Genomic DNA, 15102 nt, shown 5'->3' with positions numbered 1-15102 from the left:
AAATGAAACGGGAAAGCTTCGTCGAGAGCACGTTTAATTTTAAACCAGTCAGTGCAAAGAAACGCCACTTAATTTTCCTGTTTCATCATAGATGGCGTTATTCCGAAAGTGAGCAGATTGTAAATACGAATTTCTAAATTGGATTATAATAAAATGTTGGTTCTTATTATTAAGTTTGACACCTTGTATTTATTTTTCTAGTATTTATCTCGGGATTTTAACAATAAATAACACTTCTATAAATAATTTTAATTAAATCTAACCTAAACTAATCATTTGACATTAAGAGCTTGTCTATGAATCAACGTGATTTATTTGCTCTGATGTTTTTGAAAGGTGGTTTTCAGTATTTTTCTGTTTCTCAAATTTTAATGCACAGAAGCCATTATAAACTGAAAAGATATCAAGAACTGTGTGCGAACGGTACGTGTTTACTTGATTTTATTACTATAAAGAAAGTCTTTTTACGTAGAAAACTATTTAGTTAGATACCAAGAATATTTACGGATATGCAGAGGTCTTCTACCATGTCTAACAAATCATGCTCTTCAAAAAAAACGAACAAGTTTTTCTGGTGTGCCCTCTTCTTCACTTAAGTCGCTACAGCCTTAACAAAATGGTCGTGGTTGTCGGTTGAGGATCAGTAGTATTTCATGACGACTTTCTGTTGAAAAAGTATGGTGGTTTCCCTTCGCCTTCCACGCTGGTCCTGGAGTCCGGAAATCATGGTGGGAGCCTTCTGCCAACTATCGCATCAGGTGCCCAGATCGCCTGCCAGCACCGCCTCGACTTTCGGCGTCCACTCGTTGTCGACAGATTGTCCACGGGTGGACGCCGCGTTGACAACAAGTGGACCTCGCGTGCTCAACGAGTGAACGTCGCGTGGTCAACGAGTGGAATTTCCGAGAAGTCTGTTATGAAATGAGGGTGGGGAGAACCGCTTCTATTCTTCGTTCTATTATGAAATGAGGGTTTTATGGCTAGTTAGCGCTAGTACCTATCATAAGGTCCGTATGACAACTTTGACATTTGCGTCATGTTTGTAATTGGTTAAAAACCTAAATGAGCCAATCGGAAGCAAACGTCAAATGGGCCTCTCGATAACGCAACCTAGAAATATGTCGATACCTTCATTGCTCTCGACTACTCAACAAGTTGTCCAAGACATTGCCATCCATCAACATCAACTTACAGACTGTTGAAAAAAAAACAACCTCCTTAAAAGGACGCATAATGAACGACAACTCGCTACTTCCAAACACCGGTAGCTTGCAACTCCGCGATGTCGTCAGTCCACCCAGTAGGAGGCTTTGTCTTCCAGTTCAAGGTCGTCATTCGGGAATATTTCTCCCCCAACGTATATCAGTTCTTTGAGCGATGTGACCTCGGCCATTGCTACTTCTACTTGCATATTCTTGAGCAGGAATCTTTCCTTGTTAGTTATTCCATCTCCTCTCTTCTTCTTCAACCATTATCCACCCAATGCTGAGTGTAGGGTGTTGCTGGGTGTCATTGCTACCAGGAAATGGAAATGGGCAGGCCATATACCTAGTGCCATCCACGAAGACGCGTGATTTTGTCAAAATTAGACATTAATGACATTGTAATAAGAACCACGGCACGCGTCATCGTGAATGACTCTACCTATATATGCCGTAGGCAGGAACACAGGTGGAGATGACGGGTGCTTGAGTGGCCAAGAACGGGACACAGAAATGTGGGCAGGCAACCGATGCGTTGGACTGACGGTCTTGTCACTCGTAGAGTGGCTGGGAAGAACTGGATGCGAAGGGCACAGGACCGAACGGAATGACGTGCATTGGAAGAGTTGTTCCTTAGATCCTGCGAAATAAATACCAAAGTAATCTTTTTCAGATCAAAGATGGCGACTCGACGCCGCTGGTACCGAGCACGGCGAGGAGTTATCACTCTAAGTTGTTCTTCAGCATTTTTGGCGATTTACCTATTTTTCGGGCCGGATCCCGATAGGTTAGTTTAATCTGCAACTAAATTTCATCATCATCATCATCATCATCTATGTTACGTACGTACTATAGGTACGTGTTCTTGCTGGGCACGGGCCTCCTCTCAAAATGAGAGGGTTTCGGCCGTAGTTCCGACGCGGGCTTAGTGCAGACTGGGAACTTCACACACACCATTTGCTTGGGAGGTTTATGCAGGTACCTTCGCGATGTTTTCCTTCAACATAAAATCTACAGCACTATCACCCTCATCGGTTCCATTTTAAACATTACCAACCCAACTGATATTACGATGTCGTGCTTGATGGATGCAGAGGCAGCATAGAGTGCTGATAACTCTGGTGAGTTGACCCTAGTAGAAAAAGGTAGCCAAGCTGCCTGGAGCAGTGTTTGTGTCAAAGCTTTATCCAACGGGCTCTTACAAAACTGCCAGGACACTGTTGAGCGAGCTAGACTGCTCGCTGTATCTGAGCCTGATTCTGGTCATTGGCTGCATGCAGTTCCTTCCCGAAACCTTGGCTCACTTCTGGACCCTGGCTCACTGAAAATTGCCGTATGTTGCGGCTTGGATTAAAAGCTTGTGAATCTCACACTTGCTGCCGGTGTGGTAATACAGTTGATGCTTTAGGCCGACACGGCTTACGTTGTCAACTGAGTGCTGTGACCGTGTTTATGGCATGCGTCTCTTATCTTAACGACCTTATCCGCCGGGCACTTAGCGATATTGCTATACTGGCCGCCCTTGAGCCTTCAGGCATGTCTGCCTCGAACGGAAAGAGGCCCGATGGTTGTGCATTGGACATTATAAAGTAACAAACAAACAAACGGACTTACAAGCTTTCGCATTTATAATATTAGTGGGATTATGTTTGATTATCAACAAATCTCACTTCAACATAAATCTCGTGGTAAATTTCAAATGTAATTGAATTTGGCACATAAATTTCGAAAATCGTAGAGGTGTGGGCCCGGATTGGGAACCGCTATCCTCTGTTTAGTAGAGAGTTATGATTAGTCAGAGTACTAAATATACGAAATTAATAATAGTTTGTTTTATTTTCCAGAGTTGCTGTCTTATTGTAAGTTTTTTTGCTACTTGGAAACATTTATTTTTACAAAACGCTACGGTTATTGCTTGTGACATTGCAAGCGTCATCATCATCATGTAACATTATGCAAAGCATCATTAATGCTAGTGGTCTTTTGTGCTAAGTGCTAGTGGACTAACCCTGTAGTGTGGGGTATCGTTGGATAGGTCTTTTAAAATCATTGCGAGGTTTCCAAAACGCTGTTTGAATACAATAATCTGTTTGCGAAATATTCAACTTTACAGTTCAAATTATCATTAAAATCGAACGTTCCCCGCTCTATAATCGATGAAAAAATGTGAAAAATTTCAGGATGGTAAAATTATGTCAGCTAAGATTTCCCGAGAATTATAAGTAGTTTATGAGTAAATAGCAACCTAAGGTATAAAATATACCTAAACTCGGAAGATTCTGTACACAATTCGAAATCCTTAGAAAAATATTCCTTGATTTTTTCGTAATGGCTACGGAACCCTATCTTGGTTGTGTCCGACACTCTCTTAGCCGGTTTTATTTTTTAATCGTACTTTGTCAGATATTTTTCTATTTATCTTACTTTCCCGACTAGCTTGCTGAAGTTTATTGACAAGGCAAGATAAAAACAAACTTATCCGACAAAACACGTTCGAAAAATATTATTCAGTAGGTAGATCGATATACATTGTATTTCAGTAACATGGAAATAAAACTAGAAGAGGCTCTTAAGCTGGAGAAGGAATTAGGTTGTGAGATCCCGGACCTGGACCCATTTGCGCCTGAAGTCACCATGTTTGATAAGAACTTGCCAAAAATAAAATGTTTTGGCACAGATTGGGTCAAATGTTATGTGAGTACGAAAATATTCGGTGATCTTTGAATGTACAAATAATTTGACATCTCTACATCTCTTCTTTGACATCGTCGGTGGCACCTGACTTTCACAGGTGCTACCGACGCACATGTGCGTTCAATATGCATGAATAGTTATGTTATGACAGCGGCAGTGGGTGAAGTTCCAAAAACGCATATACATTTAAGCAGCGAATGTGTTAAACGATAGCAAAACCCGACCACTTACTGTAAAAAAAAAAAAAATTAAAAAGTAAGAAGGAAAAAGAGAAAAAAAATATATGTTCTTACATCGTGGCGATACGTTAACCTTGCCCTACTAATAATCAGTATTCATGAACACTGTGATAGCAATTAAGTGGTACTTCACTTGGAATGGAATGAAATATTTACTTAATTATTTATTTTTTTATGGAACTCCCTATTCTGCGAAATATTAAGAGGACTTACATTCTCCCTAGAGCAGGGTTTCATAAACTTTTTGCAGTCACGGACCACTTTCGCAATTTAAACCATTCCACGGACCCCTGACAAAAAATATTAATGAAAATGAATACTCGTACTATTCAATTCGCCACCCGACAACGACAATGCGTCGCGTCAAGTTTACTACACAATTTCCTAATAAATTATGTTTAGGTAAAGACTGACCTACTGCGGACCCCTGATACACATGCTACGGACCCCTAAGGGGTCCGTTGACCCCGCTTTAAGAAACCCTGCCCTAGACTAATTTATTTATTTATTACTAGCTGGTGCCCGCGGCTTCAACCCCGGTGTAGTTTTTTTTTTTTACTTTCTAAATCTTTTTTTATAAGAACCTTCTCCTGACAATAGCAAACACAACAAAAAAATAATAAGCGAAATCAATCCAGCCGTTCACGCGTGATGCCGTGACCAAGGGAAATAGGGTTTCATTTTTATATATTAAGATTATTCATTTTAAACGCGACGTGATTACAATTTGCAATAAGAAATATATATAACGAACAAAATAGATACAATGATTATCCGAATAAAGCGATGAGTAAAGAACAGTTTTTAATATTAAAATTTTGCGTTTTCATTTTAGCACTCAAGTTGCAAGGTGGTGGACGGAATAATGGAAACCGTAAACGATATTAAGTGTTCATATCGAGATATCTTGTACCAGACCGAAGAGAACTTCACACTGGGTCCTGTGATCCTATCGGAAGATGACGGCTACGAGTTAACAGCAAGCGATCATGCCGAGGTGTCATGCAATGGAATTAGAATGTCTGAGTAAGTCTATTAATGGTGTTCAGATAGCCGTCGGAGCCGAAAATTTCTCGAATGGAGATCGCGGATCGGCAAGCGTAGGACGTCCACGAACGAGATTTACGGAAGACCTGGTTAAAGCTGCGGGTTCACGTGGGACACAGCCCTCTTCCAAACGAAGCAACTAGAGGTCGAAAATAGAGGTCGTATTGACAGCTGTCAGTTGTCAAACCGATCTCTTTTTTTAAATCAAATAGACTAAGGCACAAAACGTATTAATCTCACGAAACGTGATAATGTGGGCATGATAATGTGGGCTATACAGCCAACTTATATTTTAGTCTCGTAGCTATTTTTGTATTTGTTTTGTTTTGTGTGACTTTCCGTAATTTCACTCTCCTGTGGCCCGGCGGAAGACCAGTGCTGGTTTTCAACCAGCGATATGCTGAGCCGGGACCTTTTTATAGCGGCAACACTTCTTATTGTTATATTTACTAATTATGTGTCATTGCTGTTATAAATAAATTATTTTCTTTTCTTTTCTTTTCTTTTCAAAACGTGTGGTTTGCCGAAATAAAGTTTCAATTTATTTTTACATAATAACGGAAGGTGAAAACAAAACTATCTACAAGGGTGATAGCTACATTATAAGTCTACTATCGATAAACAATATAATATGGGCCATCCTAGAAAACTTAAGGTACCCACATTAATACGCATGCACATTGAATTTCTTCAGAATGATGCAGATGTTCTAAAATATTTTATTTCACAAACAAAATGCGAACCCAGGCTCGAGCTCATGATGAAACAGTCAAAACACTGGGCTAGAGCTGTCGCGACTTTGTAAATAAATAACCTAACCATAAAGATTTCATTTTTAATACAAGTTTTTTTTTGCTGACTGTACTTTTTGTTGACTGTACTAGCATTGTCACCCAAACGACATTTGCATACCAAATTTCAAGTCAATGGTTAATAACCGTCGAAGAGTTCCGTCTTGCGGAGACGATCCAGCGCTGGACTACCAGGATGTCACTACTAGATTATTGTATTTTCACGCGATTTACATAAGTATTCCAAATTTCAAGTCAATTTGAATATTGAAAGTTGGTCAAATTTAACTTGCAAGATTTGATTACAGACAGACAGGCAGACAGGCAGACAGATGACAGACAGACAAACAACGGGACAATACAAATAAAAGCTTGTTAAAAATAGTTGGACAACCCTATGTCACAAGCAGAACTACCACCCGTTTCCCAATATTAAGCCAGACCTAATGTTTTCTTATTCCAGCGACAAAAAACTGGAATGGTCCGGACACGTAGTTGGATTCCGTTCAACAGTCAAGTTTTCGCCACCTCAGCCCGGACGCGAGGTGCCCTTCAACGTGATGATCTTGGCCTTCGACACAATGTCCAGGAACGAGTTCATTCGGAGGATGACAAAGAGCTGGAAGGCGATAACTGAAGAACTGGGGGCTACGGTGATGGAGGGGTGAGGTTTTATGAAGATTCTCTTTACCTCAGTTCAGAACAAACAAAACTGTTTCTTTTGAAAACAAACTCTTATTCGACCTTGTGGTCCATATGGTCATAGTCCCTTTGCGACGTCTTGTCTCCTCTCACATCTCATCTCCTTAAACGAGGTAAATCTACCACACTACAGTATTATTTTAAGGAAACTTTATGATGATGATGATGAGCTGTTATTTTATGTGTTTTTGTTAAATTTTTCCCCATAATATACGGGTTTCGGAAATAAATCACTTATAGACTTTCGTGTGACCGAGTTTAAAAGTTCAAGTTTACCTCTATGAAGACCCAATTGCTGTATTAATGTAAACTAAGGTAAGGTAGAAAGCTTTGTTACAAAAACAAACAGCTCATTCCTTAGAAATGGAGTTCTAAGATATTATCAATAAGTACATACCTCCTGTAAAAGGTGAGGGAAATGAACTGAACACAAAAATGTAGGTTTCGTATCAAAGAGTATCATATTTACAATTCGTTATGCAGACGATAGAAGACTGGCCTAAAGAGGCATACTATTTCTTCAAACTCATCCACTTTCTAAGCTCCTGGCCATTTTTTAATTCTGTATCTTAGTACGAGTATTAAACTTTGATCCCGTTTTATTTCCCAGCTACAACATAGTGGGAGATGGCACACTCGCGTCGCTTTTCCCGATCCTTACTGGCAACTCTGAGCTGGAGCTGTCCGACACACACAAACGCAATCACGGCGAGAATCTGGACTCTTACCCCTTCATATTCTACAAATTGCAGGAAAATGGGTGAGACAGTGATATTGTATAGTAATATTTTATGAGTGTGAAGTGTAAAAATATGAACTTATTCAAAGTTTAAAAAATAAGTCCCACAAACTCTTATCCGAAGCAATAAGGCCGTAGTTACATATTTTTGAGTAGTTCGAATAGATACTTATTTTTGCACTTGACTGTACATGCTGTTGGAAACTTCACTGGTATATGATGAGACGAATTTTTTATCAACCATCACTTTCTCTATCTTGAGAAAAAGTGAATATTTTACAAAGGTAATTTTGAAAGTAGGTAAGAGTGTTTTGTCCAGAGTTTCGGTTGTAAATTCAAAATTATCTTTCTTTTTCGTATAATTTGTGTTGTTCTAAGCAAAATGTACGTACAAAACTATTGAGAAGAACCCCAAATGAGGTGAGTGATTTCATAGGTACTTTTTACACTTTTGGTCAACCACATATATTTTTTATTTATACAACCGCAAACGTGCTCTGTATGATTCCATATTACTAGCCGCTTACCTTTGCATACTTACGAGTATATTACCTACTTCCAAACACCTTATGAATAAATATGCGTGAAGGTAGTAGTACTTAATATAAATTGAAATAGTTTTTTCATCACACTTGCTCGTAAACAGTGTCGTAACATGCAGGCTACCTTGGTTGCAACCCCCCAAATAAAACCCCCGACCTTAATGTGCTTGTCATGAAACCCGTGGTCGGTAAATGAGACATTGCGCGTACTAATTTTCTTGTCATGAAGCCCAAGGTCGGTAAATGAGTCAATGTGCGTACTGATGGTGCTGCGCGCGCTGCTGCAGGACTACATGGACCACATGCACACGCACGCTGCGGCGCATGCTGAGGGAGGGGGAGGGGGAGGGCGCCGCTACCAAAAGCGCAACCTATGGTATCGACAATATTTGGAACAATTATATTTTTTCTATTAGAAATATAAAATTTTACTCGCAAATGTGATGAAAAACATTGTATGTCGCACGGGCGGTACTAGAATTACGAACATCGACTCATTAAAGCCCTCAGTCTTCGACTTCGGGCTTCTAATAGAGTCTCGTTCGTAATTCCTTATTTACCGCCCTTAAGACACAATGTACTATTTTCAGATATTTTTTTGACGATTTCTATCCCACTTTTGCAAAAAACTGTTAAAGATGCTTTTGTTTTCAAGGTACCGCACTGCGTTTTTCGAGGACAGGCCCAACACTGGCACGTTCCAGTTCAATGGATTCAGGCGTCAGCCGACAGACCACTACCTTCGTGCGTTCTCCATGGCTGACGCTGCCAAGAATAGGAGCAGGCAGTACTGCGTAGGGGATACTCCGCAGTTCAGATTGATGATCAATGTTACCGAACAGGTGAAAGGTTTACTGGGTTCTCTAATTATTGATTTATTTCCCAACAGATTTATACGGACGAACGATTTTTTTTAAAACTGCAAGTTACCTAATATCTGCCACAGCGGGACGTGTAAAATATTTGACAAATCCTACCGGCCCTAGAAGTAGAGTCGTATCACATATTTAAGCACGGTTTTTAGTGTCAGATATTGCTGCTAGTGACTGTACTTCAGGATTATTATAAAAATTAACCTTAACTATCCTATAAGCATGGCCTACCAACCCCTACAAGCTATATTTAATACTAAAAAACAGCATTAGATGGCATAACCATTAACATTTGTAAATTATAAAATGTGAATAAGCCGAATTAAGTAGAAATATTGAGATTAAAATAAAGACTAGCATATTTTATAAACACAACTTCACATCAACCTTAATTCAACTCCTTAATTTGAAGATAACAAACACCATAAATAATTAATCGAGAATACGAAAGTATAGGCTACATGTGGCTACATTTCAGCTATGAGGCTTTCGTAGTGTTTTGCAATTTGTAACGCTAGATGGCGAATAACCGGGATGCGCTTGCTGGGCTTGCCCCGCGCTTGCACACATTCGAGCGACGTAGGTAAATAAGACAGAGACATCATGCGTTTCTCTACTCGTCTAGGCTCAGTTGGTGAGCTTGTTGGTTGTTGTCACCCTATATATAAATGTACTCTGTGGTTGTTGTCAATGTACCGTATCCTTAGTGTCTCACTAGATGGCAACCGTATCGTGTTATTTGTGTTCTCACTGGTGCTAATCTATTGGAAAGTCGAAGGAAAGAAAAATAGCCAGCTAAATAGCCAGCATTAGGGTGATACCATTTGCTTGTACTTGGTGGTGTCTCTGTTATATTATCTACTTTGTGCTCTGGGGTCCTACAGGATAGTCATGACATGTCCTGAATAATTTACAGTTTCAGAAAAAAAATCGTTTCTTTATGTGAAACAGTTGGAAAATGAATCAATTGGGAAATATATTTTCAGCGAAAAGCCAGGACCCCTTTTATTGATTTCCTTCACCCACTACTTCAGCGTTATGCCGATCCCTAAGCAATACCGGGATAGAAAAGTGTGATTCCGGATCCGGAATGGATCCTATCATGTCATCAAACACATTTGAATAATTGTATTTTAGTTCATGGAGTTGGAAGGGAAGCGTTTCATCTTCACGCTCATTAGCGACATCACTGAGGACCGGACGCAGGACATGGACGAGGACACGGCGGCCATGTTGCGTCGCTTCTATCACCACGGGGACGACACGCTGCTCGTGCTGTTGGGGGCCCATGGACCCAGGTGAGACGTTTTTACAGACACCGGCTTTCTTTCCACCCTCACCACCTCAATAGCTGGCAGTCTACTACAGCTCGTTTCTAGCGAAACTTTTTTTTCTATGCACGGCGAAACTTTGGAATCAGCTTGGAATGCCAGTATTTCCGGACCGATACAACTTGGTAATCTTCCAAAAACGAATCTTCTCTTTTCTCAAAGGGCCTTATAGGTCCATGGGCGGTTGGTGATTGCTTTCCATTAGGTAATCCGACCGTGCCGTCAGGTATGCTCTCCATCCCCGTCACTAAAATCCTACCGGTACTCCCTGCCTTGCCATATGCGGATGCCATAACATCATTGAGTGACACCACGGCATCCGCTGGAGGGAGGTTAGCCTGCTCTAATGCAAAGATGAGAGCAGGGTAATTGGGTCTTGAGTCACGGAACTTATGCATTACGTCAACCGGATGCAGTTCCGCCAGCACGGTCATGATCACAGGTCATGTTAGCTATAGGAGCTCAGTGCAGGCAGAATGGAAAATAATTACTCCGTCGCTATAAGGGCCGAAGTGAAACGTCACAATTAATCGGGCTTGTTTGTATTAAACTTGCTAACGGACGGCTACTGACCATGAAAATATGTTCTTAATAGGAGAATTGTAATCTATAGATTTAGATTTAAAAAATTGGCGATTAGGTGAGGAAGCATCACGGAACTGCGGAACGAGAAGTGAAAATTATAAAGTAGATAATGAAATCGAATGTTATTAAGTACTCAGTTTTCCATCATCTACCTTCTTCTTCTTGTCGGCAGGTTTCCAGATACTCTGCATGGCAAGCTCGAAGAGCGGCTCCCACTGTTGGCGTTACGGCTGCCCACCAAACTGACGGATGGACGACCTGATGCGATCACAGCGCTGCGCGACAACGCCCGTGTTCTGACCACGCCCCATGACCTGCACGCCACGATACTGGACGTTCTAGGGCTGAAGAAACATGCAAACCCGTTTAAAGAGCAGGAATCGGACTTGTATAGAGGACTGACGATGTTGGAGTGGGTGAGATATTGCATTGTTTTGACTGAAAACCATTTTACAGTAAGCATATTGTAATGTTTTGTAGATTATTTGGTGAATCTATTACTCAGTTATATTATAGCTTTGATGATGATGATGATCGGAGATCGGAATTTTTGTGAAAAACGTAAGACTGTCACCGTTTTCGTTGAGCTTAGATTTTATTTTGTCGAAGTCCACAGTCCACAATGATCCACTAAATTAAAAGATCTGTCTACTAGAAAATATTACATAATAGAGGTCAGTCTAATAATAAGCCCAGTCCATTTAATTATATATTTTTCTTCTATTTTGCAACAATTGAGATCGATATAATAAAAATTCCAACTCAGCGAAGCCTTTTTGCCGCAAACATTTCAACCTTTGATGATGATCCCCAGTTACCCGGCAACCGGTCGTGCCACCAAGCAGGAATCCAGCCGCACTTGTGCGCTTGCTTCTCCTGGCAAACAGTGCCTTTCACCGATCCGCTCTGTTATAAGGCATCAAGAGCGCTACTCAAGTTTATCAATACGCTTTTAGCGGAAGTTGGGTATGTATGTCGAATAAAAAAAAAAAGGAACTTTAACCCGTCCTCTCTTTACTCCTCCCTCCGTCCTCCTTTACTAGGAGGGCAATGAAACTAGCTGGTTTGTGCTGCTGTTATAAATAGGTAAATGGTTTTCTTTATTCCTTTCTTGAAAATAAATTAGCCAACCACGAGTATCCTGCAGGTGGTAGGACCTTGTGCAAGGTCCGCCCGGATTGCTACCTACCACCATCTTGCTCGCTAATCCTGACGTGAAGCAGCAGTGCTTGCACTGTTGTGTTTCGGCGTGGAGAATAAGACAGCCGGTGAAATTAGTGGCACTTGAGGTATCCCATCTTAGGCCTCTAGGTTGGCAACGCATCTGTAATACCCCTGGTGTTGCAGATGTTTATGGGCGGTGGTGATCTCTTACCATCAGGAGACCCACTAGCTCTTTGCCATCCAGTCAAATAAAAAAAAAACAAGTAAAGTGCACGCATAGCCTCTGTTTTTGAAACTTCGTAACCCTAATAATGAAAATTATACCTGTCCGTTTTCGGCTACAGTAACTTGAATCTATTGCATTTATGGGCTGGGAGGTTTAGCCCTTACATGGCTGACGTAGCCGGTCTTTGCTGAGAACGTTCTTTTGCAAGCAGCACAGGTTAGAGTCATTGACGTAACACTACTAATATTATAGATGTCGCTAGCGTCACTGCTTAAGTGGCTAAATAAGAAACAAATAAGCTGCGATATGTGGTGCATAGGGGAAATTCGTGTCTGTACCGTTGTCCAGCAGTCGTGTAGCGGTATAGCACGCGGCACGGAATGCCGAGGACCTGGGTTCGATTCCCAGTGCTGGTCTTATTTTTCTGGTTTTTCTGTGCATCTATATTTCAGTTTGTATTTTCAATTTAAAATTAATACTAATATAATAATTATTATTTTCAGTTCAAGGTGTGTTCCCCGGACGCTTTTGTCCACTGAGTGGCTGTTCCGCCGACGGACCAACAGCCACTTGCTGTCTTTCCCTCGGGCAGCGGACGAAAACAGCTTCTACATGCAACTCAACGCTGATGCTGCTGTACACACTGAAAACTATAAGATCAGAGTTAGTTCATGACTTCATCACATAATTGTCAAGATTTAACTTTTTTAATACCTTTAAATTACTACAGAAATCGCAAGTTTTGCCTCCTGAACATGGGAAAATATTTTTTATAATTTATTTCTCCGTATTTAAAAAAATACAAAGAATTTAAATAATATATCTGAATTTGCCAAAACTACCACAGAATAGATGTTTCCTTTGCCTTTTTCACCAGAAAAAGGAGCTGTCATAATTTTGACAATGTCTACGTCAGATTTACGTGTTTTTTTTTTTAATAGAGACTAGACAAAGGTAGTGGATCTATTGTGTGGTAGTTTTGGAGTTATGCCCTTTTAGAATAAGCGCATCTTGAATTTTTTTTAATAAATTAATAAATAATCGAAGCATAATTTTAAAAATATCAGAACGAATCAAATTATACTTAGTCTTAGAAATATGAAATCTTGTCAATTGATCAATTCGTGCCAGCACTTGTAAATCAATCTGTACACGAAGAAAATTAAATATTTTTTATATCAGAATCAGGGCATCCATACTTCCATACTACTCGTAATATTATAAATGCGAAAGTGTGTGCGCTTGTGTGTTTGTATGTTTGTCTGTCTTTCACGTCGAAACGGAGCAACGGATCGACGTGATTTTTGGCATAGAGATAGTTTATAGGCCAGAGTAGGCTACTTTTTATCCCGGAAAAATGCACAGTTCTCGAGGGAACAGCGCGCGATAACCGAATCCCACGCGGGCAAAGCCGCGGGCAAAAGCTAGTTTGTTACATAAAGATCTTCAAGTCAAATACCTGTCGTACTGCAAATGTTTAAAAACAAAAATAAATAAATGTTTAAGTCCTATTATAATGTACTGTATTGCTGTTGATGCCCCAAATAAATAAAATAAAATAAAATAAAATAAAACAACATTTTCTGGCCAGATTATAGTGGGGCCCGGGCTGGCGGTGTTTGAAGCATCGCTAACGTACGCGCTGAAGGAAGACCGGTTCTATATCCGCACCAGTGACATCTCCCGGTCTAACACGTAAGCTGCGGGGCTACTACGAAATTCGAAAATCGAAATTGGTCTCGTTCCGTTCCCTTGACACTTATAACTATTTAATATGAGAGTAAGGCACTTGTCCCACCGCCGACGATGAGCGAGAAGCGAGCAGAGCGAGTAACTAGAAACGAGTGAGCGAGCAGTGAAAAGCGAGTGTTCGAGCACGACGGGCGATTACTCGCTCTACTCGCTCGAGCCGGGCGGCCGCCAAGCTAACAGCGCTGAGCGAGTATCGCTGAGCTAGTGTTATAGCTCAGCGAGTCTTATAGCTCTTGTCGCTGCGACAAATGATGTAGGTCAGGTTAGTTTAATATCAACTCTGAAGAAATTACTATTTCAGAAATAAATTACTTTATGGCAAATGAAAATTCTAGAAAGCGATACATTCGGGCATATGAAATTCGGGCAAACGATAGAGAACCGGTTGCCGAGGTTTGCTGAGAATTCGTGGAGCGTAGGTATAACTCGCGCTCCGGCTTTTTATATGAAGACGTTATACTGTTCTTTTATCTGTACTGTGATATCGATATTTTTTCTTAGTGAACTTTATACCAAATCAATTCTGTTGACTTATTGTTTTGAGATACGACTTTTTTTAATAGTGTCAAATTCCTTTGTGATGCGGAGGGTTGTTGTGGTTAATACTTATGTATCTTTTTTTAGGTATGGAGACGAGCCGGACTGCATACGCGATACCCACCCGCACCTCAGCTATTATTGCTACTGCAGACGCTGAGGCCTGGCTGCACAGGGCAGGAGATACTCTCAGCTTAGACTAGGTTTAACTTAGATTTAAGACTCAATTTAGGTATTCGGTAGTGCTACCTTGACTTCACTTTCTGAAAAATAAACGCGCACACTAGAAAACTTTTTTTCACTTCTTATGCTCGTAAAGTTCGTTTTTATGCTAGATCTAAGCGACATAAAATGACTTTTTATGCTCTAGTGCATAAAGTAAAATCTTCGTCTAAGACCAAGGTAATTAGGTGCCAAAAGCCACAAACAAATAAGTTAATATATATATTTTATATGAAACTAAAAGCAATCAAATTAATTAAAATTAATCAATAAAACTAAGTATTTATAATTATAATAGCAATGCATGAAAAATAAAAGGTACCTTACCTAGTAAGTAAACATTGTTTTCACTGTTGCTATATATTTAATTTCCTCTCAATCGTAGTGAAAAGCAGAGTGTATAACTCGAGCATCAAACCCATTTTCCCCTCGACGTGGCTATCCACCCTCGCCGTAC

The 15102-nt window shown here is 40.3% G+C and overlaps 1 protein-coding gene across 1 annotated transcript; it reads left to right on the top strand.

Annotated features, from left to right (window-relative positions):
* Positions 1-333: 333 nt before the first annotated feature.
* LOC141433084 (uncharacterized) lies at positions 334-14823 on the top strand. Its single transcript, XM_074094909.1, has 14 exons — positions 334-423; positions 1876-1989; positions 3047-3061; positions 3743-3896; positions 4971-5161; positions 6437-6637; positions 7286-7435; positions 8612-8798; positions 9966-10126; positions 10917-11160; positions 11559-11710; positions 12638-12797; positions 13726-13829; positions 14511-14823. The coding sequence occupies exons 2-14, from the start codon at positions 1883-1885 to the stop codon at positions 14581-14583; spliced, it is 1899 nt and encodes a 632-aa protein (XP_073951010.1). The 5' UTR covers positions 334-423; positions 1876-1882; the 3' UTR covers positions 14584-14823.
* Positions 14824-15102: the final 279 nt, after the last annotated feature.

This window comes from Choristoneura fumiferana, chromosome 12 (assembly GCF_025370935.1).
Source record: "Choristoneura fumiferana chromosome 12, NRCan_CFum_1, whole genome shotgun sequence".
Taxonomy (NCBI): domain Eukaryota; kingdom Metazoa; phylum Arthropoda; class Insecta; order Lepidoptera; family Tortricidae; genus Choristoneura; species Choristoneura fumiferana.
The sequence above is the reverse complement of the archived record's forward strand: the minus strand, read 5'-3'. Positions and strand labels throughout refer to the sequence as shown.